The sequence below is a fragment of the Trematomus bernacchii genome, unplaced genomic scaffold, assembly GCF_902827165.1.
Source record: "Trematomus bernacchii unplaced genomic scaffold, fTreBer1.1, whole genome shotgun sequence".
Lineage (NCBI taxonomy): Eukaryota > Metazoa > Chordata > Actinopteri > Perciformes > Nototheniidae > Trematomus > Trematomus bernacchii.
In genome coordinates this window covers 10,741,576-10,768,463 of record NW_022987648.1, presented here as the reverse complement: position 1 = coordinate 10,768,463, position 26,888 = coordinate 10,741,576, and the positions used below count along the sequence as shown (strand labels likewise).

General features: G+C 37.7%; 1 protein-coding gene across 1 annotated transcript in view; it reads right to left on the bottom strand.

Moving 5' to 3' along the window:
- tmem163a (transmembrane protein 163a) overlaps window positions 1-26,888 on the bottom strand; it is a 101,652-nt gene that overhangs the window by 73,720 nt on the left and 1,044 nt on the right. The window contains exon 2 of the mRNA XM_034134675.1: window positions 22,946-23,065. Within this exon, the coding sequence (XP_033990566.1) occupies window positions 22,946-23,065 (120 nt within the window). The remainder of the gene's footprint in view (window positions 1-22,945; window positions 23,066-26,888) is intronic.

The following is a 26,888-nucleotide window of genomic DNA, read 5'->3' as shown; positions in this document are numbered from 1 at the left end:
CAAGAAAGAGCTTGGATCCCAATGTAAACAAACTAGATTGAAACTCATTACAAATTGACAGAATGTTAGGGTTAGCGGTAGGAATGGGACAAATACGATGTTATCACGGATCACTAACAAAATAAATCATAAATTGAGCTTGGTGAGTTTTCCTTTTTGGTATAATCATGAATTTTCTAACGGGTGAAAGTTGTCGCTATCCTGGTTAAGAAGTGAAAAATAGATTGTGTTTGTAATAAAAGGATTATTATGTCAGTAAGAAATACAATGTTACTATTTTATGAAAAAATATATAGTCCCAAAGTCCAGTTAGGGGTAAGGTTTTTTTATGTACTTTCATGTATATTCACTATCACTGATTAGGTTCTATATATGAACTACAATAGAACTCGGAGAACACAGACAGCCGATAAGACCAATGCTTTATTGGTGTGCTCCTTGGTTGGTCCCATTTCTAGAGTAAGACCCCATTTACACGGGAACGCAAACGCAAACGAAACGCAAACGAACCGAATACGATATCAAAAAAGTCTTCCGTTCACACGAGACCTCTCGAAAGCGCTGGAGACGCTGTAGTACATATGTCGGGCCTGTAAGTGGCGCTGTACTTCCGCACGAGACCGCTCGAAAGCGCTGGAGACGCTGTAGTACATATGCCGGGCCTGTAAGTGGCGCTGTACTTCCGCCACAAAATATATACACCAAAAGCAGCGAAGAAGATCCCCGAGCATGGTTGCCATGTCCACTTGTTGCTGATGGTTGTGGTAGAGGAGCTGTAGATTTTGCACTAACATCTGTAGCATGGTCGAGCTGTAGATTTTGCACTAACATCTGTAGCATGGTCAGTAGCAGTAGCAGTAGCTACTGACAGTAGCTACTGACCATGCTACAGCAGTGAGTAGCAGAGGTGGGGAGAAGTGGGGCTATGGCTTCATCGTTATCAGGAAATGATCGGCGTACACACTGAGCCGTTTGGCCCCCCAGAGCGTTCCGTTTGCAGATCTATCCACCTTGGGACCCGTTATCGTTTGCGGGGTCCGTTTCTGCATTTCCGTTACGGCCTCGTGTGAACGAACGTGCTATACGAAAGAGAAAAGTAGCGGATACAACCGTTTGCGTTCTCGTGTAAACAGCAAACATTTTTCTGACTTGGGTGTGGTCATTAGCAAACAAACAGTTTCGTATTTCATAGGCAAGTGTTGCTCTGCGCTATGACACACAGCATTTCAGTGAATCTTTACCATTTAGAAACACATTTTTCAGATTATTCAGACACCTACACTAATGCTTTATTTTGCATGTTAACGAAAGTGCAACTTAATGCTTCTATCTGCCCTTGAAATCAATCTGTTTAAAAATGTAATGGGTTATTCCTTGGGTCATGCAACACCCTTCTACTGCACTAAGAGCCAGTATTCTTTCCTTATCCTAGACAAAAAGACAAACAAGTAAACAAACCAAGCCAAAAAACATACTTCTTGGTGGATATAATAACAAAACAAAATGCAATATACCTGCAGAATCAACACAAATAAACTGAGGGTAAAAATCCATGTTGTTCATTTTGCATAGTCCATATATGTGTCACTATGAGTGTTTGATCCAGCATCCACAATTGTATTCAGTTTAATCCCAAGATGTGATGATTGAAGCTGTGTAACAAACCATACATGACCATATGGTACACACCTAACATCAAGGGTTAATGGCACAGCACAGGTGTAAGTTAATACACATACAGTACACTCGATCAAAGGCTTTGTACCACAGACGCAACCCTAGATTATTCCACTACCATTTACAGACAAACACCATAGATACATTTTTTCAAATAGAACCTTCATAGAGATATTTTATTTCTCGTTATCAGTTTAACTCAAACATTCCTAAATATAAATATCCTCTGCCAATTGGAGAAAAAAAACTCCCACTAACAATTGTTTTTTTTCTTTTGTGTAAAAGTCTATAATTTATTCAAGTACATTATAATAACAAGAACAACTTCATAAAAAACATAAATCTAGTTCATTACTGGTCCAGCGCAGGATATTATCCACTAATGGATAGAGAAATGACCAGGCCTAACATCGAAAAAGAAAAATGGGTGTTCGGGGAACATTAGGACTGTGATGTATTACTCTGACATTATCAGCTGTGTTGTAAAGATTTCACAGACCTACAGAACAAGGGCTAGAGCACAAACACTAACCACCCCCAGTTTAATACACACATGTGTATAGATTCATGTACAAATAGCACAGCAAAGATATTAATGATCGGCTAAATGTTTTACATACTTCTGATTGTACCGCTTTAACAACTCTTATCATATCTTCAACCTACGCCATTTGGTGTCATGTGAGGATAGCACATCTATAAGTGTATGCTTATGTGTGAGTGTGAGGATTTGTCTGTGTCATATTGGTGCTGTAAGAGGAGGAAGGGAGATGTGACTGAAGCATCTGGTGTGAGAAAGTGAGAAGGCTGAAGAAAAACATTACTGCCGCGCTCAGAGGAGCTTCAGAGCGAGTGAAAAGCAGGGGATCTGTTTATTGTGACAATGAGGTACTTCTGCAGAAAAACCATGCAAGTAGTATTAAGAACCCACTATGTGTCAGAATGAGATTAAGTACCTGATAAGAGAGTGAATTATGACCCTCATAAACCTTAGTCCCGCCTCCAAATCCCTTTGATGTGGCACCTGTCACTCTGACATCCCTGACCTTTGACCCTTTTATCTTTTATGACTTGTTTGTTTATTGTTTTATTGCCCCTCATAAAGGATGTTGCACAATAGGGGGTGTGATAAGACTTTACATATCTGACCTTTGACCCTTTTATCTTTTATGACTTGTATGTTTATTGTTTTATTGCTACCTCATAAAGGATGTTGCTCAATAGTGGGGTAATAAGACTTTACTGCCCCTTTGATGTGAAACCTGTTATAGTGTCCTTAGTAGGTCATTACTGTCAATGATAAAACCAGATATAGTTCATGATGATAGTATGACTTGTTTCGGTCACCTGTTGTGGTTGTAATGCCCTCTATAAGGTAATGTTCTTTAATAGTGGGTTAATATTACTTATATGACATATGACATTTTATTGTTTAATTACTTTATTGACTATAAGGAAGCCCCTTTGAAGTTGTGTTTCCCTGGATGATGGAAATAGTCTAAGTGCCATGTTAGGGGGACATCACGGAGCTCAGGAGTCAGCCATTTGAGGCTTTGTTAACATTAATGCTTTTTGCTTTATTTGTGTTACTAAGATACTTTGAGATACACTTTGAAGTGAGCAACACTTTACAACTGGAAGAATATTAAGTACTTTGTAAGGAATTGGGTTTCTTGGTAGAATATTAAGTACTTTGTAAGGAATTGGGTTTCTTTAAAGGCAGTTTGTGATTTGTAGGGCTGTTTCAGTGAGACAATGCAATTTTGATCATTTAAGTTTCAAGGCTTTATTGTAATCTGCCCATTAGCTACAGCGTAGATATGTCAATGAAAAACGTAGGTCACAGGCTCCTCCAACAGTGCAACATATATATATATATATATATATATATATATATATATATATATATATATATATATACACCAGTAAATACACTTCTCTTTGTCCGCTCTTCAAGCCTCAAAGGGCGGACTCATGAGCTCCGTAATGTCCCCCTAACATGGCACTTAGACTATTTTCATATAGCAGTATTTTATCTGTTTTATGTCGTATATAAATATAGCACATAAAACAGATAAAATACTGCAATAGAATGTTTTGATTTTGGCTTTTTTTGCCCGACCGCAAATACTTAAAGAAAATAAGTCATGATACCGGGTTATACCATACTATTACTTTTTGTTTTTGATACATTTCGAAAATATTATAATGACTATTTGACATATACCAGGGCTATGCGATTGGCGGAGGTAATATATACTGGCCCTTTGAGTAGAATGTTAAAAAGTAAGCTAGTTCCTGACTGTAGTGCCCACTCTTTAGGTTGGCTTCACTTAGGTTAAATTACTTTAGTTAAAAATAGTGACGTTCTAGATATAGTTCAAATTGAGTAATTTAAGTTGTCTGATGCACTTTATAGTTTGAATTTTTTTTAAATACTGATGTGTTTATTCAAAACCATAATGCACACAAGCCTGTTTTTTTGTTTTTTTGTTTGCACTGGTGTGTGCACTTAAATTGATGTTGATGGTTAAATTAGTTAATGGTTCACATGTACTGAGTTCTGAACATGTCATCTAAATGTAGGAATGCCTTGGGCATATGGTTCCCTGATTTTTGCGTCATGCTTTTACAACATACAATATAAGCACTCCTATGTTGTGGTAGTACATTACTTTATCTGTAGCTATTAACATGATTGCTCATATTTCAAGGCATATTTTTCTTGAGCCCTTATTTTGGATCACTTCATCAACTGCCCCCATTCAAAAACTATTAAACAGCCCTGCTATATACTATGACCATTCTTTTCTTATTTATAATATGGTTCAAATTGAGTAATTTGAGTTGTCTGATGCACTTGATACAATTTGACTTTTTAAAATACTGATGTGTTTATTCAAAACCATTTCAACACACAATGTCATGACTTTTTAGACAAACTATACTACGACTTTCTTTTATATTTTTAGAAATCCTATACTGACATTGCAGACAAACTATATAATATAATTCTTAACTACATACTATACTTGGACTTTTTTCAAGATACTTTTGACATACTATACTAGTACTTTTAAAATAAATGTTCGAACATTCTACACTGTGACTCTTTTTAAATTATATATATGAAATACTATACTATGACTATGATTTGTTCAACATACTGGTGTATACAATAACCTTTTTCATATTTTGACTTCCTTCATGATATTTTCATAATATTCTATTCTTTTACCTCTTTTTCTCTATATTTTCAACACACTATACTATGACCGTTTGGACACTATGTTATTTACTATTTACCTTTTTTTATTTTCGATATATTATTTGAATATATCTTTTATTAGTGGGAGGCGTGTGGTGCAGTGGGTTGTGCGTTGGTGTTTGGATCAGGGAGTCACAGGTTCAAACCCCACTGCAGTCAGCATGTCGTTGTGTCCCTGGGCAAGACACTTCACCCCAAATTGCTCCTGTGGGGATTGCCCACAGTATTGAGTATGTATGTCGCTTTGGATAAAAAGCATCTAACAAGTGACATGTAATGTAATGTTATTAAGATATTTTCGACATACTGTTAAACACATTTTATAGTTATATGACTCTTTTTTTTGTTTGTTTTGTTTTTTCATAGTATTTTCGAACATAACATACAATGACTTTTTTCTTTTTCTTCTTAAAGAATATTTTTGGGTCAGATTAGACTTTAACCTGTTAAGCACCAAGCCTGTTTTTCATGTTTCAGGCTCGAAAATGACATGCCCAAAACAAATGACTACAACTTAACTTCTAAAAGGGTTATATGAATAATTTCTTTTATCAAAGCAAGGTTACATCTGTGAGTTGGATGTAGAAGTGTCAGAATCAATATAAATGTTTTTTATTTTAAAGAAAATTCAGATTTGACATACATTTTTATTTACATAAAACTGTAAATTATAGTGTCCGTCCAAAAATTATTTTTTACAGATAGTGAAAACTACCCTTGGATGATGGGTTAGTAGACTAAAAGCTTTAGGAATCCAAAGTACAACATATAATAAGTACCCTGTATCAAGATTGATGCAAAACAAGTGACATTTGACCTTTTCAGAGAGGTTTAGCCCAAACCACCCCACCTCTGAGGTGATTTGGGTGAAAATGTTTTTTTTTTCCATATCTCTGGCCCCCCTTGGTCGATTTGGATGGTTGACACCTCTTTCTGACCGTTAGAGCCAATAGAATCGAAGGGGGAGGCCCCCACACACACACGTTGTGAAGAGAAAAGGTGGGGGCTGCGCGCATGTAAATGTGAAGCAGAGTGAAACGATCTCTAGCTCTGGAATTTGGAAACAAAAAAGCAGTTTTATTGCTTATGGATTATAAGAGAGGACACAGACACATTGGATTAACCTATGGATTAACTGCAGCATCGTTTTTTTATAATTTTAATGCCATTGAAGACCAGTTTTGACCAAGGTAAGCCATGTTAGCGTTTCTAGCTACCTAGCTCCACATGTTATGATGTACGCTTTCGTTTATAGCGTCGCAAATGTTTATCACTGAGTGTTGAGGTTTTTTACATAGATTCTGTGTCTCCAGGAGACCAAAAACGAGTGGTTGGCTGTGCATCTAGGATAAGTAATAAGGGAGTTATTGTGAGTTTAAGTGCCGTTTTAGGTTACATTTTTTCGCTCTTGGCTAATTCAGAGGCTGAGTGTTAGCATTGTGGGTTTTTTTTGGAAAAAAAAATTAAAAAGATCAGTTAGCTGAGTTTCTTCCCGTTACATGGATATAAAACATTCATAGTTTATTAAATATTAAGATTCCTTAGACGTTGTTTCCTGCAAATGACGCGTTTATCCGCCCGGTACCGGGGGGGCCGTGCGTAACAGGTTAAAGGATAATGACAGTGTTAAAGGGGGAGATAGAGGGGATGACACGTGTAAAGGTAGCAGGCTGGATTTTAACCTGCGTCCATTGTAGCAGCAAATGTTTCAACATACAGTACTTAACCTTACATTTTTCACAGGTTCTTTTAAATACTATATTATCTTTTTTTATTACAAATATTTTTTTACTGTTTTCTTGTTGATATTCTTTTATTTTTCGGTGTACGAGATTGTATTTTTTCCACATCTTATTTTATCACACTGTCTGAACATTTATTTTAAAAATACTAGTATAGTATGTCAAAAGTATCTTGAAAAAGTCCAAGTATAGTATGTAGTTAAGAATTATATTATATAGTTTGTCATTTTATTTCTGGGTTGTTTTTTATATTCACACCATACCTTTCAGTATTTAGCCAACGTTGCATAGCATATTTAAGTTAAAAGCTTGAAATCAATAGCTTTAAATGAGGTTGAGTTAATAATAGAGGCTAACTCTTATGGAGATTGGTGATTTAAGTTAAATTTGGCTCTAATAATAGTATGGTATATCAGAATATCATGAAATAAAAAATGTTTAAAAGGTCACACAAACTAGCCTTTTATGGCGCATTTCCACTACAGCGCGGAGCTCGCTTTAAGCGTGCCGAGCCGTGTGGGGCCCGTTTTTGGTTGCATTTCCACTTAGCGTAGTACCGGCTAGCGGGTACTATTTCACAGTTTTTCTGGCCCCATAAAATCGAGGTTCTTTCCGGGCCAACAACCAGGCTGAGTCGGGCTGAGTATGCTAAACTAGAGAGAGAATCGCTGGCAAGGGGGCTACAACTACAACAAGATGAACATATTTGACCGTGATTTAATTGTAATACACGTTTCAAAATGATGCAGAAGTAACAACATACTGATACCGGTTAGTAAAAACCATGCATTAATGCTTTGACAAGTCTGCAGACAGACGGCAGGCGAAAAACCTTTTAAAATGCGTGTTGTCTAAATGGAGATCGGCTAAGCTAACGCAGTAGCCTATATGCTCCGACCGTCCACACTCACAACAACGGCCTATACAGACATAAATAAACCAGTGACTGTACTCGCCATGACACAGACAGTCTGTGGTTTGTACTTGTTTAACTTTTGTCTAGTTTCTGAACAGATATGAGGAGCTGTGAGCTTGAGTGCTAAGAGCTAACGGCGGTTTTTCTGGGGTTCTCATTGAAGATGATGTCACGGCTCCGCCTACACTGCGTTACTATAGATACTACCCCAGTTCCTAAACTGTAATGGAAATGCGCCATAAAGTGAGCCAGTACTAACAAGGCCTAAAGAGGCCTAGCCATACCGAGCGAGGCCGAGCGAGGCCGTGTAGTGGAAATGCGCCATTAGAGTCACAGTATAGTGTGTGTGGTTTTTTTTGTTGTGTGTGCTTGCATGTGTGTGTGTGTGTGTGTGTGTGTGTGTGTGTGTGTGTGTGTGTGTGTGTGTGTGTGTGTGTGTGTGTGTGTGTGTGTGTGTGTGTGTGTGTGTGTGTGTGTGTGTGTGTGTGTGTGTGTGTGTGTGTGTGTGTGTGTGTGTGGGAGACAATGGAAGACACTATTATCTCAAAAACATTGTGAGTAAAGAAACTGTGACATGTAAAGAAAGGATTTTCACTAAAACTGTGATGTTACATCCCTCAGAGATGTCTATTCTTTTTCTTTTTTTAAACCCATACTGTGAGAAAGGAACTAGATTATCTGAAAGATTAATTTTTGTTTTTAAACCAACAGTGTCGGGTCACCTGCCAGAGACAGAGTCACAGGGACTGATCATAAAACAGGAAAGGGATATAAAAGAAGGGGGGAGGGTCTGGAGGGGGAGGTGTTTTGACTCTGGACCCTAGGGTGGGGGAAAAGAAGAGATAGATGATTAATTTGATAGATCTGACTTGATTGTTGTGATGGCTGAAGGAAGAGACACGGGCGAGGAAGAAGCAGAAAAATAACTTGTTTGTAAAAAGGACAGCACGTCTTTTTTTCTCAAATGTATGTCAGTTTCAAGAAAGATGGGAGGTTTTATGCATGACGTGCAAGATATCCTGCAACCCTTCAAAAAAGAAAAGAAGGTACAGGTAAAGTATGTTGAAATATTTCACAAAAAGTGAGTTGTATGTTGATAAAAATCTCTGTGTAGTTTTTCAAAATATAATGAACGAAGTCATAAAGGGAAAAGAATAGCACAGTATGTGGACAATATGAAAACAGCAAGTTGAAAAAAGTAATGTTATGTTAGAATAACATGAAATAATTCATAGTAAAGCATCTAAAAAAAAACATTAAAAAAAAGTCAGGTTGTTAACCTCTTAAGGACGACGGTCCCCCCAGTGGACCCCCCCCCCACCGTTTTTTTTTCGAGACTGTGTCTCAGGGCTTCTTAACATTTATGAAACTATTAATGTGTAGCACCAGATTAACGGGAAGAATCTCAGCTAACTGAAGATATGAACCATTTTTACCAAAACAAAACACAAGGGTAATACCAAGCCTCTGAATTAGCATTAAGCGAAAAAATGCAACCGCACTTTAGCACAGAACTCAAGATAAAGATACCCTTATTACTTATCGTAACTGCACATTTGTATGTAAAAATCGTTAATCCTTATTTGTTAATGTGTTGGTGTGTGTAGAACTTTCCCTCGATTCCATTGGCTCTAGCGGTTATAAAGAGATTTCAATCATCAAAATCGACCAAGGGGGGCCAGAGATAGGTCAAATCCACCCAAATGACCCCAGAAGTGGGTTTGTTTAGCTAAATCTCTCTAAAAAGGTCAAATTTAACTTGTTTTGCATCAATCTTGATACAGGGTACTTATTATATGTTGTACTTTGGATTCCTAAAGCTTTTAGTCTACTAACCCATCATCCAAGGGTAGTAACTATAAGTATATTTGTAGGAGAAAAAAAAAAAAAAAAAAAATTTAAAGGGGACCTATCATGCAAAATGCACTTTTGTACGTCTTTTATACATGAATATGTGTCCCCGGTGTTCCAGGGAACTCACCAAGTGTCAGAAAACACAACCCTCTCTATTTTCCTCCATACCTAAATCTCTAAAAAAGGGGCTGCAACGGATCTGATCAAAACTGATCCAGATTTGAACACTGTCCTGACGTCAGGACAGTGGCGCTACGGCTATTGGGCCAACTCCACCAATCAGGAGGAGACAGCCACGGCCATTGCCGTTCGAAAGCGCTGGAGACGCTGTAGTACATATGCCAGGCCAGTAGATGGTGCTGTTCTCACAGAATCAGCCCTTGCAAAAACAGAGCTAGAAATTGTCAAATTGAGCAAAATGAGGCATGGCTAAAATGCATGATCTGTTTGGTATTTTGAAAAAAAAAAGTATAAATATGCCTTATATAGGTATGGTCCTACACTATATTATTCAAATATAGCATGATAGGTCCACTTTAAGGTATGTACTTTTGTAACTTGGAATTCTGGGAAATTGTGACAGCATTTTACACTTTCTGTTTTTTTACAAACCCATGAGATCTACCTCAACCATTTACACCAGTACAATCCTGCTTTTACATTCATGCACGAGTAATATTAACCTAATAATATACTACATATTAGTATAACAGTTATAAGGGGCATTTTCTGCATCTTTCCTTTAAAGGGGACCTATCATGCTAAATGCACTTTTGTACGTCTTTTATACATGAATATGTGTCCCCAGTGTTCCAGGGAACTCACCAAGTGTCAGAAAACACAACCCTCTCTATGTTCCTCCATACCCAAATCTCTAAAAAAGGGGCTGCAACGGATCTGATAAAAACTGATCCAGATTTGAACACTGTCCTGACGTCAGGACAGTGGCGCTACGGCTATTGGGCCAACTCCACCAATCAGGAGGAGACAACCACGGCATTGCCGTTCGAAAGCGCTGGAGACGTTGTAGTACATATGCCAGGCCTCTAGATGGTGCTGTTGCTCACAGAATCAGCCCTTGCTAAAACAGATCTAAACAATGTCAAATTGAGCAAAATGAGGCATGGCTAAAATGCATGATCTGTTTGGTATTTTGAAAAAAAGTATAAATATGCCTTATATAGGTATGGTCCTACACTATATTATTCAAATATAGCATGATAGGTCCACTTTAAGTTATTTCCAGAAAACTGCGTTGTTTCACCGAAACAGTGTTAAAATCACAAAAACTTCCCTTTCAAAGTCACATTCTTAAAGAAAATCTGTTCAGAAAAAGTACTTAACTTTCTACCAGTTGTAAAGTTGTCATACATAAAACTGTATCCAAAGGTAAGAGAAAGACAACGAGAGAAAAAAAGCTAAATCTGCCAGTACAAAAAAGTGTTAAAATCACAAACGTGTCTTTTAGAGTCAAAAACCTACATTGTTTAACTGAACAAGTGTTCAAATAAAAAACGGCCATTAACCTGTTACGCACCGCCCCCCCCGGTACCGGGCGGATAAACGCGTCATTTGCAGGAAACAACGTCTAAGGAATCTTAATATTTAATAAACTATGAATGTTTTATATCCATGTAACGGGAAGAAACTCAGCTAAGGTATGTTGTTTTTGATTGACATTAGTGTATTTTGTTCTGGTTTGTTGTAAGCCTATTTTTACTTTTATAATCAAAGTCTGTAGAAGTAGCTTTAGAAAAAGGAGACTGTGGTTATGTCCTAAAACCATAAGTCAATGTTGAGCTAATTAATATAACGTCTGTGACTTAAAATTGAATCAAAATGAGTTAAAAAGAATAATGATCTAAACCCAACCAAGTGGTTTTGCTCATACATTGTTTAATGTTGTCTCAATTTACCACATGTTTAAAACCGCAACTGTAATCCGGGAGGAAAAACCACACCCAACAGTTACACTTAACAACAGTAAGTTACAATTACAATCAAAATACATTTATTTTCAAATGTTGAACCTCCATGATGTATTCACAAGTCATATAGAGCAGGGATCATGTGGTAGCTTTGCAGAGCATCCATCACCTGAGTAACCCCACTGTATAACTGAGAAGTCAAAGTACCCTTGTCCCCATTCTGTCAACAGTAAGATACTATACAGTGATTTTCCAGGCCGCTGAAGCAGTTAACTTCACACAGAACTATTGCTATTCCTAATTGCTCGTAAATGGCAAGTACAGTCTCAGCACATGTTTACAAATCATGGTTTGTAAAAGACAGCATTACCCTCTTCAGCACACAATACTTAAGACAAAGCACAGAATTATACGATTAACCACTAAAGATTAACATACAGTCAACAGTCTGTGGCCCCATTCAGCTTCTCTATTCGACATTGTCTGCTAGTGTTTAGCCCTTGTGTAGCTTAATTACATTTGTAAACCCCAAATCTATTTAGCATGAAGAATAAACCTGTCATTCATTCGCAACTTTGTCGTGGAGGGGATAAGCCAAATAACGTTTTGTCTGAGTTCTTTCAGTTGAACACATTCTGAGCTTGTGTCTGTGTTGGGTAAAACATTACCCAAAGACAATCGGAATATGATATCTGTCATTTGATATGCAATATTTGTTATAGTGTATTCAATTCACGTCTTGAAAGCCAGGATTCAGGGCAAATCATCTACTGCAAATTTCCTGGGGCATCTGATAATAGTGATTCACAGTGAATGGACATCTTTCAACATAATAACAGGTTTCTCTCTCACCAGCTGGCAGATAATAATACTCGTTCTCTATTGCTTTTTGTGGTTTAGGCACTTGAAGCAATTCAGTATTGTTTATTTGCTTGATTCTTGTATATTTTTATCCTCATGGTTGAATGCAATAATTGTACGTTTCTTTGGGTAATCTTAATCAATGTGTTGTAACATACAATATGAGACATAAAGAGTTATGCGTTCAAGTTTAATGTAGTTGGTACAAGTCTTTTCTGTCTGTCTTTTTTAAATGAATTTTAATAATGGATTTTAAAATGGTGGGTCACAGATTAGGAAATGTTCCCTAATTAGACGGTATGACATTGGAACACCTCTAAGTACCATCAACCTTTATGTGCCTTAAATTTGTGGTGTTACTCGAGCAAAAGGCATTGTTTTTTCTTTAAAAACTAGAGATGGATGCAGGAGTCCTGAATAAATGTTGATTTGAAAAAAAAGGAATCTATCAGCACTGAATAATGAGTAACCATTAACAAATAGTGTCAACCAATCCTGCTGGACCCGTTTAATATGATACTGTATCTTATGAAATGGTATTTATCGCTTTAAAACTATTTCCAACAAATGTTCTTACTTCTGACATCGAACCTGAAAGTTCCAGTTTCACTTTGGCTTTCTACCATCAAATCATAAAGCAGATGTTACAACCATATTAACAGTTTGTTCAACACACACACTGAAAACGTACTTGCAAAGCTTTTCAAAGAGCAGGGACTAATGTATGCATGCAGTCTTTTCAAAGAGGAAACTATTGGTTTAAGAAAGGGTTATTAGGGTTAGGGTTTTCTAAAATAACTACCAAAGTGCTCAGTTACTTGAACAACCTCAACTGCTTACTTCTATTGAAAAAGGAAGTAGCATCTTTCGAAATGTGGCAGATGTCTGCTGCTGGCGTACTCATTTCTGTGTCAGAGGAATGTAAATAGAGCTTGAGAATTGAAGTAAACAAGTTCATAATTATGGAGAAGATGCTGTTTGAAGGGTGCAAATTCATTACTTTGCTTGTTCCTTGCCAAAACATATGCATACAAAAAAGCATTTCTATCACACAGGTATACTATACATACAAATCTCAGTCGTGGATACAATTATTAATGATCCTGATAATCGTTGACAGAGAATAGCTGGTTATTTCACAGGACAGGTTGAACAAGTCTCGAAGACAAATGCTACATAATACTAAGTCTTCTCTGGGTTATTAATATCTGCCGGTAATGCCCTACTGATACACACCTAAGCATATAAGCATATAAGAATATATATACAAAGAGGAAGCACGAACACAACATAGTTACATCTGCTTAATATATGGAAATGGTTAACAAGGAAAGCAAAGAAAAAAAGCTAAAGGCACAGAAATGATTGCGGTGAAACACCAAGAAGCAAGTTGTTTTGATTTCCAAGTCTGACACCATATAGCCTAGCAACTTCCCTGCTGGCAACTCAGTATGTACTTGTAAAAATAGACTGCGCTGGGACGGAAGGGAAAACAAATGAATAAATTATTGTGTTTGGGGTTGGGTGTACGAGGAAGGAGATAGAAGATGGTGAGTGGAAGATAAATAAAGAGGAGGTTTAGGCGGAGAGGAATAAAGGAGGGAAAGTGGGTGGGACCAGGGGATTGGGGGAGTAAAGTGCAGAGGGAGGTAGAATTGGAGCAAGACAGTGAGGGAGGGGTACGGCTGGGTTTCTGCAGTGACTGCCTAGATATGATGAATGGCCTTCCGCGGTACAGCTGAATGCAAACATCTCTGTTGTGTACACTCTGCCTTTTGTGATTCATCACTTGTTCTTTTGCCCTGGCTTTGCTTTTCTTTCAGATCTAAAGAGATAGGGGAAGCAGCAGGTGCATCTCTAATGATCACAAATTAATCTTGATCATATGACAACGTTTAATAGCAGGACATAGAGAATTGATATCATGTTACAGACATTTGCTGTCTTCCTGTCCAACTCTTTCACTCTTGTCTAGCATTATTCATGGTGTGAATAGCAATCTATCTAAATCACGTCACTCTGAAAACTCTTCAAGTCACATTTATATAAAGGATGGCTAGAGTTGTTCTGAATTGTTTTTATTTGCAATAAATCCCCTAAAACACCAAACAATGCATTATATAGTCCCCTATTTCCTCTATAGCCTCAAGCTTTTGTGTTTGTTTTCAAGACATTAGTCTTATAGAGCGAGAAGCACATATATAGTTGAATTATTCAAGAGGTTAAAGTAATTGCTCAAAACTGCTGAGCATGTTAGTTTTTAAAGCTAACATTATTCACAATGTAGAAAATATCTACTGTTGAAATAAAGTCAGCCACTGAAGATCCATCTTTGTTTCTGTATCGATTCTGCTCTGTTGTGTTTAGTTATTTTTCATGAAAATAAAGTAAGTGAATAAATATGTATTGCGCGACATCAAAAGAAGGTTAGAACCAAATATATTGGAGCAAATAGTCAATTGAAACCAATAAAAGAGAGGTTTTTTTCCTCGCCGACAGGACAGTGGGGAAACTAGCAAGTAAAGCTAATGCCGCTTAAAGATGGAGTTTCTTTTTGCATTCATTCACTACTTACCAAAACACACTGTGTGTATTGTTGTGGTCTAACAAACCATGTTAAATGCATAAAACCATCCAAAACAGATTTTCTAAAAAGTTTAAATCCTGCATTGATGTTTACTTGCTAGTAGCAGTTGTCTTCCCTGCAATTTCCTTGGGAATCTCTAGATTTCTTGGCGTATAGTACACTGGAATAGTTAGAAATCATTGACACAAATCAACCCGTCGGCTAATGCATGTGCATCGTTGTACACAACAAAGAGAACAAAAAGACAGGTACCCACTTGTAAAAACATTGCACACTAGCGCTACTAGTATTCAAAAACTGATAGTACCTTGACTAAGTTGGTTCACACAAATTATAAAATGAATATACTCTATAATACTGCTTTCATAAGTGGTCAAGATGCATGATTCAGAATTCCTTCAATCAGAAATGTACATTTTTACAGCAAAATACAAAAGTAAAACAATATTAAGTAAAGTGGTAAGCACACATTAATACAATAAATTACACATTAAAAGTAGAAAAGAAAAAAGAAAAGTGTAGGACAAGTAAAGACACCAAATGCAAGACAGCAGAATAAAAGGTGAAACAAAAATGTAGGCTGAAACACTAAAATGACATAAAAGATATTTCCAACAAGGTACTGGCTGCACTCAAACACACAATGTAAGCTATAGTAAAATATATAAATACAAATATAGATTATGTGTCTACTGCAAACATTCCAGTAACCACTTCCAATGGTCTTTTAATATGTTTCTGTATGACGTGTGCATGGAGCTACACTCGCTGTAGGGACTACAGGATTTATAGTGATGGTAGGTCTACGAGTCAAAATATATTAAGTTAAATATCACCCTTTTTACAACATGTCAAACTTGCAGTGGCGAGCCGTCAGGGCCCTCTCTGAGGGCCTAAGATATTCTAAAAAATAATATTTGAAAACATTAAAAAAAATATATATATATTTTTCATTAGTTTTACCAAAATAACTTGATTTAATTGTATTTAAAATAACATTTCCAAAGAAATAAATCCTTTGAATCTGCCTGTTCAGTTTCTGTTTGAATGTGAAGGGTTAAATGAAAGAAGCTCATCTCTGCGAGTTACTGTGAAGACAGGAGCTGATTGGTGGTCCTGCTGTAAATTCACAGAGGGCTCAGCTATAGTAACTCAACGAGAGAGTAATGTCAAATGACAGTACAATTGACCAATCATATCTTCCCTCTAAATTGGTGGGCTTTATTTTCGCGGACTTTATGACAAGTTCCCGCCCGCTGTGAAGTTTATACATGTGTATAAAGTGGTGCAGTGACGCGTCCTAAAACCCGGAAGTAAGCTGCGCATGGGTTCCCTCGACACAAAAGCAATGGGATTTCTCCAGAGGGTTTTGGAAAATAGCTCGAAATCAGGTCTGTGGAAAACGAACCTGTTAGATAAATGCACGTTTTGTTCAGCCGGATAATATCCACATGTCTACCCTACTTTTATTATTTTCTAATCAAAAATCTAATCGATAGATTTATGATCGATAGATTTATGATTAGCATACGTTCGTTCATGATGGCTCATGTCAGTGATAGTGATGACATCGTTGCGAAATTATTAACCGAGTCATTTTCAAGATTGAGTTACAATGATAAACTGTGTGGCAAAGGATCAGCTGCATGACCCGCCATCAAGTGCTTCATCCAGAAGGACAGGAGGATGGACTTTGTGTTTAAGTGAATTGATCATCAAAGGTAGGCCTAAGTCATTTTCAATGTGGGCCGCCGTGCCGACTTAATTCATTTGTAATTGTTACTTGGCTGTGGGTGCCCTGTCATGATAGGTGTTTATATAAATGGTGTTGTTTTGTGTGGTAGAGGGTCGGGCCGTTGATTTGATATTCCGCTGAAGTATACGCTGTGACGTAATAACTCTTATTTTTTTATTTTTTCGAGGGAAGGGGGGGGTCAGAGGGCCTAGGTATAAAAGTCACGGCTCGCCACTGCAAACTTGTATTTATTTTAACTATCTGGCTAGGCTCCTTCCATGGCAGTTCAGATAGCTATCCATAAAGTGATGGTTAATTTATGATGTTGGGCTTCTATTTTATGTATCTGGGTTGAATCAAAGTAATTAAAGCTCTACTGCAGGGACAGAAAGAGAGGGGGAAAGGAACAGAAAGAGAAGAATGTGACTTTCAGAAGAGAAGATGTGCCAAGTGGTTTCTAGTTTTCTTATTTCTTTATTTGATATCTCCATGCCTTCTTGTCCAACTTTCTCTATTTTCCTCTATCATACAGTATTTGTGTGCTTTCTTCCTCTATTATGTTCCCCATTCTGCTCTTACTGTACTTCTTGTTCCTTCTGTCTTTGCTACTCCGTCCCATTCTTTCCTTCCCTCGCTTTATTTCCTTCCTCTATCCCCCCTTCCTTCCTTGCTCAAACATGAAATGGCTGTTGGCAGTGCCCCTGATTGATCGTGTGGCAGCCCTATTAGTCGACAGGCCAGCTCCTATAGCCTGCTCCTGGAGGGCCTATAAGGCAATCTGAAAATCATCCTTGTTGGTGTGCAGTCTGTGCCCCACTCTGAATATGGAACAGCTTTTTGCGTAATCGCTTAGCAAGCACAATGCTAATTCATGACATAAACACAATTTACTAATTCTCCTATACCTCATAATGAAACAATATCTATTCAGTAACCTACACTGTTTGGGTTCAGATTTTGAATAGGAAACACAGGCTGAAAAAGACATCCATGGAATTCAACATTTCATCTCACAGTCTGAAAATAATTAATGTATTACAGTGCAAAGACACTGCAGTGAAAAAGAGGAAAAAGAAGAATCTGCAACAGTTACAACATAAAGTGTTTTTATCTGATTTGCTTGAGGGTGGTTGATGTAGTTACAGTGAACAGTTAAACCTTTTATGAACTTCTGTCCACTAGCAATGTTTTTATGAATGGGTCCTTGTTTTGTTTGTGTGTGCATGTGCAGGCGAGTGATGCAACGCAATTCTCCAATGGTCTTCACTCTTTTTTTCTCTGATCTACAGGGGGCGGCGAAGACACACCAAAATCCAAAATATAGCAAAAACAGGGAAGATGAAAACTGCTGGCAATGCTAAATTGATCTCACTTATGCAGATGTTTGTCTTACCCATTTAAGAGGCCAAAATGATACACATAAACGTTTTGTGGAGAAACACTTAATATAAACTTTTGAAACTTTTATAAATCTTTGATAATTTTGTTACAATCTTATCATTTACGTTTCAGTGAGATTTTTTCAAGGAAAAAATAAGTAATCAGACAACTATTTCTTCAATTTCTGAACTGACATTTAATATAATAAATAATAAATAATAAATAACATATTATAACACTGGCAAGGCCCTGATCTTCATCAATAATTGCTTAAAATAGTGTGTCTGAGTTTGATGTCTCAGACCCTTATTTACATAAATGAAACTGAAATAAACATATGTGGGAGGATGCTAGTCTGCTGCAGCATGACTTTTCATTTGTATTAATTCATTTAGCTGGGAATAAAAGGACATGGCTTTCTTTAAAAGATAAATGTTTTTTGGAACAAAGCTCAACTTTCCTCCGTACCCAAATCTCTAAAAACGGGGGTACAACGGAGCTGATCCAGATTTGCGGCCGATATGACGTAATACGGCGGCGGACCCACAGCACTATCAGTAATGTTGCTATCAGAAACAATGCCCGACTGTTTTGGACGTAATATGGTCGGTGTTTACATTAGCATCATTTACATTAGTTACTCAGAGCTAACCTGTACTGGAGAGATCATGTGTGTGAAGAAGCAGGAAATAAAAAGGAACTCACCTTGTGGTATAACCGGCAAGAGAGAAGCCTTTGAGCTCCATACTGGCCGTTTCTCAATGTCGAGTAAAGCTGCTGCAGAGCCACTATTTCAAGTATACTACGTCATCGAGTGGCGTCGAAGGATTGTTTAAATGCCCAGCATTCGGCGCCACTCGATGACGTAGTATATTTGAAATAATAATCCTTGCTTTCATCACCGCAGCATTTTAGACAGTATCTGCCAGGTCCCGTATGAGCTGGCATAAGCTCCGCCCCCTCTTATTTTTATTTTGTTTCAGTTTAAAAAAAAAAAAAAAGCTTTATTTATTTTTTTAGCCTTTATTTATACAGGTGGAAATCTCATTGAGACACAAGGTCTCATTCTCAAGAGAGAGCTATTTATACCCAGAATCAGCACTGTTGTAACAGGAAGAGAAATAGAGGGATATGAGGCATGGCTAGAATGGGTGATCTGTTTTGTTTTTTACCAAAACACTTCATAGACATGTTTTTTATATTTTTTTATATATCTGAGACCTATGCTATTGCCTAAAAATATCATGATAGGTGACCTTTAAAATACTGCTAAAGGTCACAGAAGAGCAAAAGGATGTTTGCAGTTTTCCATATACAGAAAAAAGGGAGGTAGAGAAAGAGGGAGAAAAGGTTGCCATAAACAGGCTGAAAGATACAGTATGATAAATAGAAGAGGAAAACTCATGAAAACTAGGTACAATCAAACCACCTTATAATTTTCCCTACATAGAATATAGCTGCATGGTGAGACAGCACATATAGAGGAGATAAAGAAAGTCGAGTGTGAGGAAACAAGCTGACAGTACGTAAAAGATAAAAGATGGAGGACGGTAAATGTGAGGGGGAACGGAAACTAGGGCACAGGCAGGAGGAAACAGCACTCTGGTGTTCTCTAAAGTTGAGCCATCAAAACCCTTAAATCCCAAATGCTGCCTGCCAGGACTCATCCTGCCTGGTCCCCCCTGTACCATTGAACCTTTAAGAGATCCACACCTCTATATCCGTCCGTCTCTCACTCTATGTTCACTGTTCAAATCCTCTCTGCTTCTCCTCTCTTTTTTCAACCCCTTTTCGTGCTGTGAGGTGGCAGAAGAGGAAAGCGCTGCATTCATTTAGTATTTTCCTAACCCAATGCTGCCGACCCTTCCTCTAGAAGCTGCAGTTATGACTAGGGTTGGGAACTGAAACTCGGTTCCAGATGAGAACCGATAAGAAAATGCTGGGTACCGGGTAGCCATACAAAATACACAATTTTGGTTCTGCTTAACGGTTCCTAAACGCGGTAGACCCTGTATTCCACCGGGTCCGTCTGCGCCGCGGCGCCGCGGTGACCCGGTGGAATACAGGGGCGGACTGGCCATCTGTGTTCTGGAGAATCACTGAACGGCCGGTCGTCAGCGGGCCGTTGACGGCCGACTCGGTTCGCTGACGGCCGGCACCGTCCTTAATTTGTTTAAACGGCATCATGTAAGTTGCGCTGACAGGCGACAGAGGTCCACAGTTGCCCCGCAGCGAGGCTCCCCCCGCCCTCCCGTAGACATTTCACGAGCTCATTCACTTCATAACACCAAAGATGGATCACGGTAAACGCTCTAAAGTGAGGCTCCACTACACTAAAAAAGAAAAAGACAAGGCACAGTGTAATGCCTGTGGCAAGTTAATAGCTTGCCACAGGCATTGCTCAGTTAAAATAAAGCACAGCTATTGTGCAATACATTTGTATTGCATGTCTTTTTTTTATTTGTAAAAATGTCATTAAAGCTTAAAAGAATAAAGATATTTTTGTGATCTAAACGTTTGACCTCTTTCTTTTATAATTTTGGAATCGAAACGGGGAATCGATAAGAACCGGAATCGATAAGCAGAACCGGAATCGGAATCGATACATTTCAGACGATACCCATCCCTAGTTATGACTGGCGGAGGTGTCTAGATTTCCCTGCACCACCCTCCCTCTGTGCTCTTCTACTTTTAAATGTTGCCTCCCTAAAGCTGGGATCAGATTTTTGTTGATTATAGTCTTTTTATGTTGATGTTTCAAACTGTTTGTCTCTGTTGAAAAATGTTAACAGACTCAGAAAAACATTCTTCATTTTTCTAATGAAGAGTCTGTTTCTATACCTCATTGCACTGCTTTCACTTATAGAGGAAGAACAATATGAATCACCAGGAATGTATTTTCCTTTCCCTTGATGCTCCACTCATTCATGGCAGTGTTCATAACAGTTTCCTAACTTCAGAACTAATACCTACAGTCTGTGAACTCAATGGACTGTGTTCACCTTATAAGTTGATGTGGCTAACTCATAAGCTAACAGTGGCTAACTTAACCGCTAAATAAGCTGTTTTAGAGGAGCATTATAATTTATTAATAGTCAATTTCTGTCAATGAGACCAATAACAGTCAAACTTTCACTATGACCTTTGCTCTTTGTCTTTGCTAACACCTAGGAAAAAATGGCTGCTAGCTGCTAAATGCTAGGTGCTCACCATTTATCCAGTGGTTGGTTTGTAAGCTGAGTAGCATAGCCTACAGTGTGTTTTAAAGATATTTTTTGCTTGAAGCTGCAAAATAACAAAACCATGAGAGAAATTACAGTGAACTAAAACTGTAAAGTTGAGGGGAGCAAAGCCAAAACAACAAGCTAAAAGATGCTTTAAAATTCCTTTAAGCTAACGTGAACTTTTAATTATTATACTGTCTGGGGTTGTGTGCCAACATTTAACATACAATAGTCATGTTGCATGACATATTAATGTGGACATATTTATTAGAGCAGCTCTAAATAAAAATATCATTCATACTTACATTTTAAATCACGTGTTTCCAAATAGATAAACTAAACTGAAGATTACATATATATTTATGGCTAACTAAAATCTGTTTTTCTTTATGGTTTGCAACATTATATTTTATGGATAAGTCCCTGCCTTCATTTCCAAGTGTGAATCCATTCAGCTGCTTTGCTTAAAAAATAAAGTTTGTGCTTAGTCATCATCACAAGGATAAGTTTGAATGGACACATGGTGACTTGAAAAAAACTACGAGCCAGGATGACGAAGCAACATTGCGTGTTGCACTCACCACAATGCAGCACAACTTGGACATCCTCTACACATCATAAGACAACAAACTGTGTGTGGAAATAGTTTCAACATCATTTCACAACATCCTAAGGGTAACTGTTTATCATGTGCAGTTTGAAAAACCACCAGAACTGCTTCACCATGTCAAAAGTCAAACACATCTGAGGTTGGGTCGGTTGCCAAGAACAATAAAGGCTTGTTAATCACATACTAAAGCGTCAAAGAAATGTAAGAAAATGTTTGAAGTATGCTTTTCTGATTTATTGTATTACCCTAATAGAATATTGACGAATGTATATTTCCTTTTGGTGAATCCTTAGAAACTTTAGTCTATCTTTTATGTTATAGGAATCAGTCCTATTGCCACGTAAACTATGGGAATCCTTCACAGTACAACATTTTTCATGATAGAAAAAGGAAAATGTTTACGTATCGATCCATTACTTTTTAAAGCAGGAAATGTTGGATCATCAATCAAATATGGAGGTGTGTGGCGCAGTGGTCTAGTGCGTTGGTGTTTGGATCAGAGGAGCACAGGTTCAAACCCCACTGCAGTCAGCATGTCGTTGTGTCCCTGGGCAAGACACTTCACCCCAAATTGCTCCTGTGGGGATTGTCCACAGTATTGAGTATGTAAGTCGCTTTGGATAAAAGCGTCTAACATGTAACATGTAATGTAATGTAAAAACATTATTAAAAAGGGGCTGAAACTACATAATTGGGACTAACGGAATGCACCGAAGGCAGCCCATTGTAATGTTCACTGTTAGTCTGCATTATGTTATTGCTCATATATGATTATAAAAGCTTCCAACCAGAGGCAAACAACACATTTCCGAGAAACTCTTGTGATTTTCCACCACTTTTTGGGCATGAAATGTCTCTGCTGTTAACTTGTTGTGTCAAAAAATGCATTGAATTGCTTCATCAAAATAACTGAGAAACCAACATTGCTTCTTTGTTTTACAGAAAGAAACAAGGCGCCAAATCAAATTTTTGGAAAAACATTGTAAGAGAGGGGTTTTGTAAACTACACATTTGCACCGTACCTAGATAGACGTTTATATGACAAAATATCCTCTTAGTAAATAGGGAAGTGAGAGGTAAACTGCAACAGTCAGTCTGGATAGCATAAACACAGTTAACAAGCACTGTTGAAAACATATAAAGGAGTATTTTAGGTTGCTTACTGAAAGCTGCCACAGCCATTATGAGCGTGACCACGATGGAGACCCAGGAGACCCAGAGGGCCTTCTTCCTGTAGCTCTGAGCTTCGTGGGGCTTCAGCCGCATGCTGCTCTCGAGAAGACCTGCAATAAAAAACACAAACTCTGTTACAATTCTTTCTTTCTTTGTCTTTGTTTTTTGTAATGGCCATTTATGTTTTATTGCAATATCATATCAGGCATCAGAGGTTGCATAAATGGTCATTTGACCTTTTCCAAAACTTATATTGGATAGGAATAAGATTCTCATAAAACTTAAATCAGTACTTTGAATGAACAATCTACTGGTATGGATGAAATAAGAATGTTTGTTATGTTATTATATTATGGACGTGAATTAAATGTTGGATTTTGTTTTCGCAAAGAACACTAACACCGGTCTTCTGACTGAAAGTCCTGTTCTGTGTCTACCCAGCCAACCAACCCATGTTTTTCCATAGGGTCATTTCCACCCTTTTTTCATTGGAACAGTTCCACAACAATGGTGTATTTTTTCGTCTGAATATAAAGACAAAGCATTTACTAGACTCCTGGTACTAGGATGGGTTAAAAGCAGAGGCCAAATGTCACTGTGTGTGCTGTGTGCTCTGCATGTGTGACCATTAAAGAGGGTTTCATCCCCCCGATTCTATCTATAACATGCCAGACAAAATTATGAGGCAAAAGGGTAATTCATACTATGAGTCCAAGTGTCCACGAGGCTCCGCTATGGTCTTTGTGACTCAAATTACATCATGCGCTGTGTCCGCGCAAGTCATTTTCATGCAGTCCAACATTTTATACCACGATGTCTTCAAGCGCTGCACAACAAGGTTCAACACGGATGAGGTGTCATTGCAGTGGGAGAGGAATTATTCAAGAGAGAGCACAAACACTTCCTCCGGGAAGTAGGACTTTGCCTTTTAAATGCTACCTTCTTTTTAAAACCCAAAATTCTAAAATCTCATTGACCATGGCTGAAAGTTCCACTTTCTGTAGTCAATGTAACACAAAACTGCATCATTTGTCTAATGAATATTTAATTGTAAATAGATGTTCATGTGCCACATCACCTCTGCAGGGTTATAGAAGGTTAAAGGAGGGCTACCGTGTTTTAGTATTAGGCTTTTCATACATTTAGCAAAAGACAGACATTAAATAATAGCGGGAAAAAAGCAGCTGGTAGAGATATTATGACATTTAGTAATTAGTGTAGATCAAGCTCCTAAAATGCTACATTATATGTTAGATGTCCTGTGATGCAATTAACTGCATATTTTAGTTTGGCCCTTCCTGTCTGGTACAAGCACGCATCTCTGATACCCCACAAATCCAGTTTGTTATGCAGGCTCTCTGTTTAGAGACTTTACTGTGAAATTATATTTTCTCAGACTATACAAAGCTCCTCCTGACACACAGAGGACGTTATACAACTACCCCTGAGTCATCATGACTTGACAATTGACCTTTATTGTCTGCGTAAAATCTGTTGAGTTCCCTTTTTTTTTTTTAAATCAGCCTTGGTTTCAATGATTATCCTTTTTCTTGTAGAAAAGCTTGATGCTGGGGCACTTAAGTACATTTTGTATCTCTCCACTTTGTTCCCCCCAGAAAAAATTGTGTGGCCCAAATTAGAAAAAGGCCCTTTTGACAAATGTATCATGAGACAACCACTGTACCACACATTTATTTGATTGTCTTTTGTATCTTTGCATTTCTTTGGGATGGAAATGTCCCCATGCACACAGCCCTGTTAACTGCCACTGCTTAGTATACAATGTGTTTTTCGATCTGCTTTGCTTAAAGCAGCAAAAGAAAGACACTGTAGGAGCCATGAGAGTGAACCAATGCAGTAAAGTTGAGGGGAACAAAGCCAAAGATATGAGCAAGAAGATGCTATAAAACTCCATTAAGCTAACGTGAACTTTCGAGTCGGGCGAAAATTCTGTGTGGGTTTGTCCTCCAACTTTTTTTAAACCGATCTTGTATCTTATGTGAGAAAATGACCATTTCACATTGGTATCATGGTACAGCAAGGGTATCATTTATACTTAAATTCATTAGAAAAAACTGTATTTTTTTTTTTTCATGTCTCTAGAATGGCAAGTTCCCCCTGCAAATATCCATTCTTACTCCCACTGCTTGTCTAGTGTGAGTGTAGACAGAAGGAGACGTTGCAGAGACAGTGTCCACAGGGAGTTGGTGCTACTAGGATGACATCTCTCACCAGCTTCCCACCATTGAACACTGCCAACTGCTTTTGACGGACAGCCAGACACTTCACTCCAAGCAATGTACTTTTGCAACTGACATTAGTTAATTACAAGAGTAATGTATCTTTCACTTTTGGTAGCTCAAAGTGCATACATTAAGGTTAAAAGGCATGTGCCTGGGGCCACTTAAGTTTTGATAATGCATCTGTTATACTTTAAAATATACTTTTTGCTATCAAAATGTGTCAAATGGGAGGCAGAGAAAGCCCTTAAATATATTTGGTTCAGATATATTTCAATACCTTTGTATATTTAATTACCCTTAATGCAGGGTTTATGTAAGATGTATGGTTATATGGATATTTCTCACAGCTTTCATTTTGAGCATTCAGTATTCACACATGCAAGTTTTGTTGTCACAAGAGGAGTACATAAAACACAAAGCTTTGATTATCAACATCCCTAGGGCACAATCACATTTACCCCCTGACCATCATCATCTAGCTGTGTGAAATCATTTTATCTGGCCATAATTGATTACTTTGATGATAGAAATGCAAAAGAAATCACATGGCTTTTGTGTAGAAGAAGCTAACAAAAAGTGTCACAATGCAAATGTGCGTGTGTGTGTGTCAGAGTGAAGACTCGTGTAAATGATTTGAATGACTAGTGTTACACTAAAGGCATGAAAGGCCAGCTAAACGTGTGTAGCTTGTTAGACCCATTGGCTGTGACAGGCTAACTGATTGCAAGACATATTTAAAAAAAAAAATCTTATAGCCTCTGACTGACCTGCTTTGATAACTCCTTGATAAGGAGTGACTCTGGAGAAAACCATTGTTTCCAGAACAGAAATTGCCAGATCACAAGTAAAGCTTACATAAATGGAATATTCCCAAAAGGTTTGTTCAAAATCATAATTGATTGTACTAGACAAATGATGACCTTTTTGTGTTTAGCTGAGAAAAGGCCGATAATTAAACTGCATATGGAGCTACTTTGAAACCTTTAAAAATGAAAAATGATAATGTGGTGTCTGGGTTTTAAACTTAAAAACAGAAACACGACTGTTGTTCAAAAGCCTTTTAGCGAGACCGGCTAACAAGCATGTGGGTGTGTGTCTGATGTGTGACTGAGGGAGTGAGGCAGCATGGTTAAATCCCTTTGCTCACATGATCCCAGGCTGGGGGATCAGACAGAAGGCATGTGCTCAACATCTTCTCATGCACTGTGGAGAGGCAGAGGAGCATGAATTCTTTCACAGATTATCTGTCTCGAGCTTTTACAGTAAGGATTTAGTGTCAGTTCTGGCAAATATGACAAAAAAAAGTAGTTATTATAATAAAGTAGCAGATTTAGTGGGAAATATAGGTTCAAGTTTTTGGAGATTCGAGCCAAACAGTTCTTCTTTTATCCTTCATTCTGTATCTCTTGCTAGTGTAGATACAAGGTGGATACTGTCCGTTGATATAAAATACATCCAATAAAATAACTCTACCTATTCTAAATTAAATAACTATTTCTTTGTTTTATTGACTCCACGTCTGCTTAATTATATTAGCATCAAAACTACTGAGTTAAATTAACATTTCAAATATCCATTGAAATCAGATCCATAATAACTGAATGCATACATAAACCAATTAGCTTATAACTGAGGCCCTGTTATTATCACGTGTGGAATGTTTTTCAGAGGTTTTTCTTCATGTTAGAAG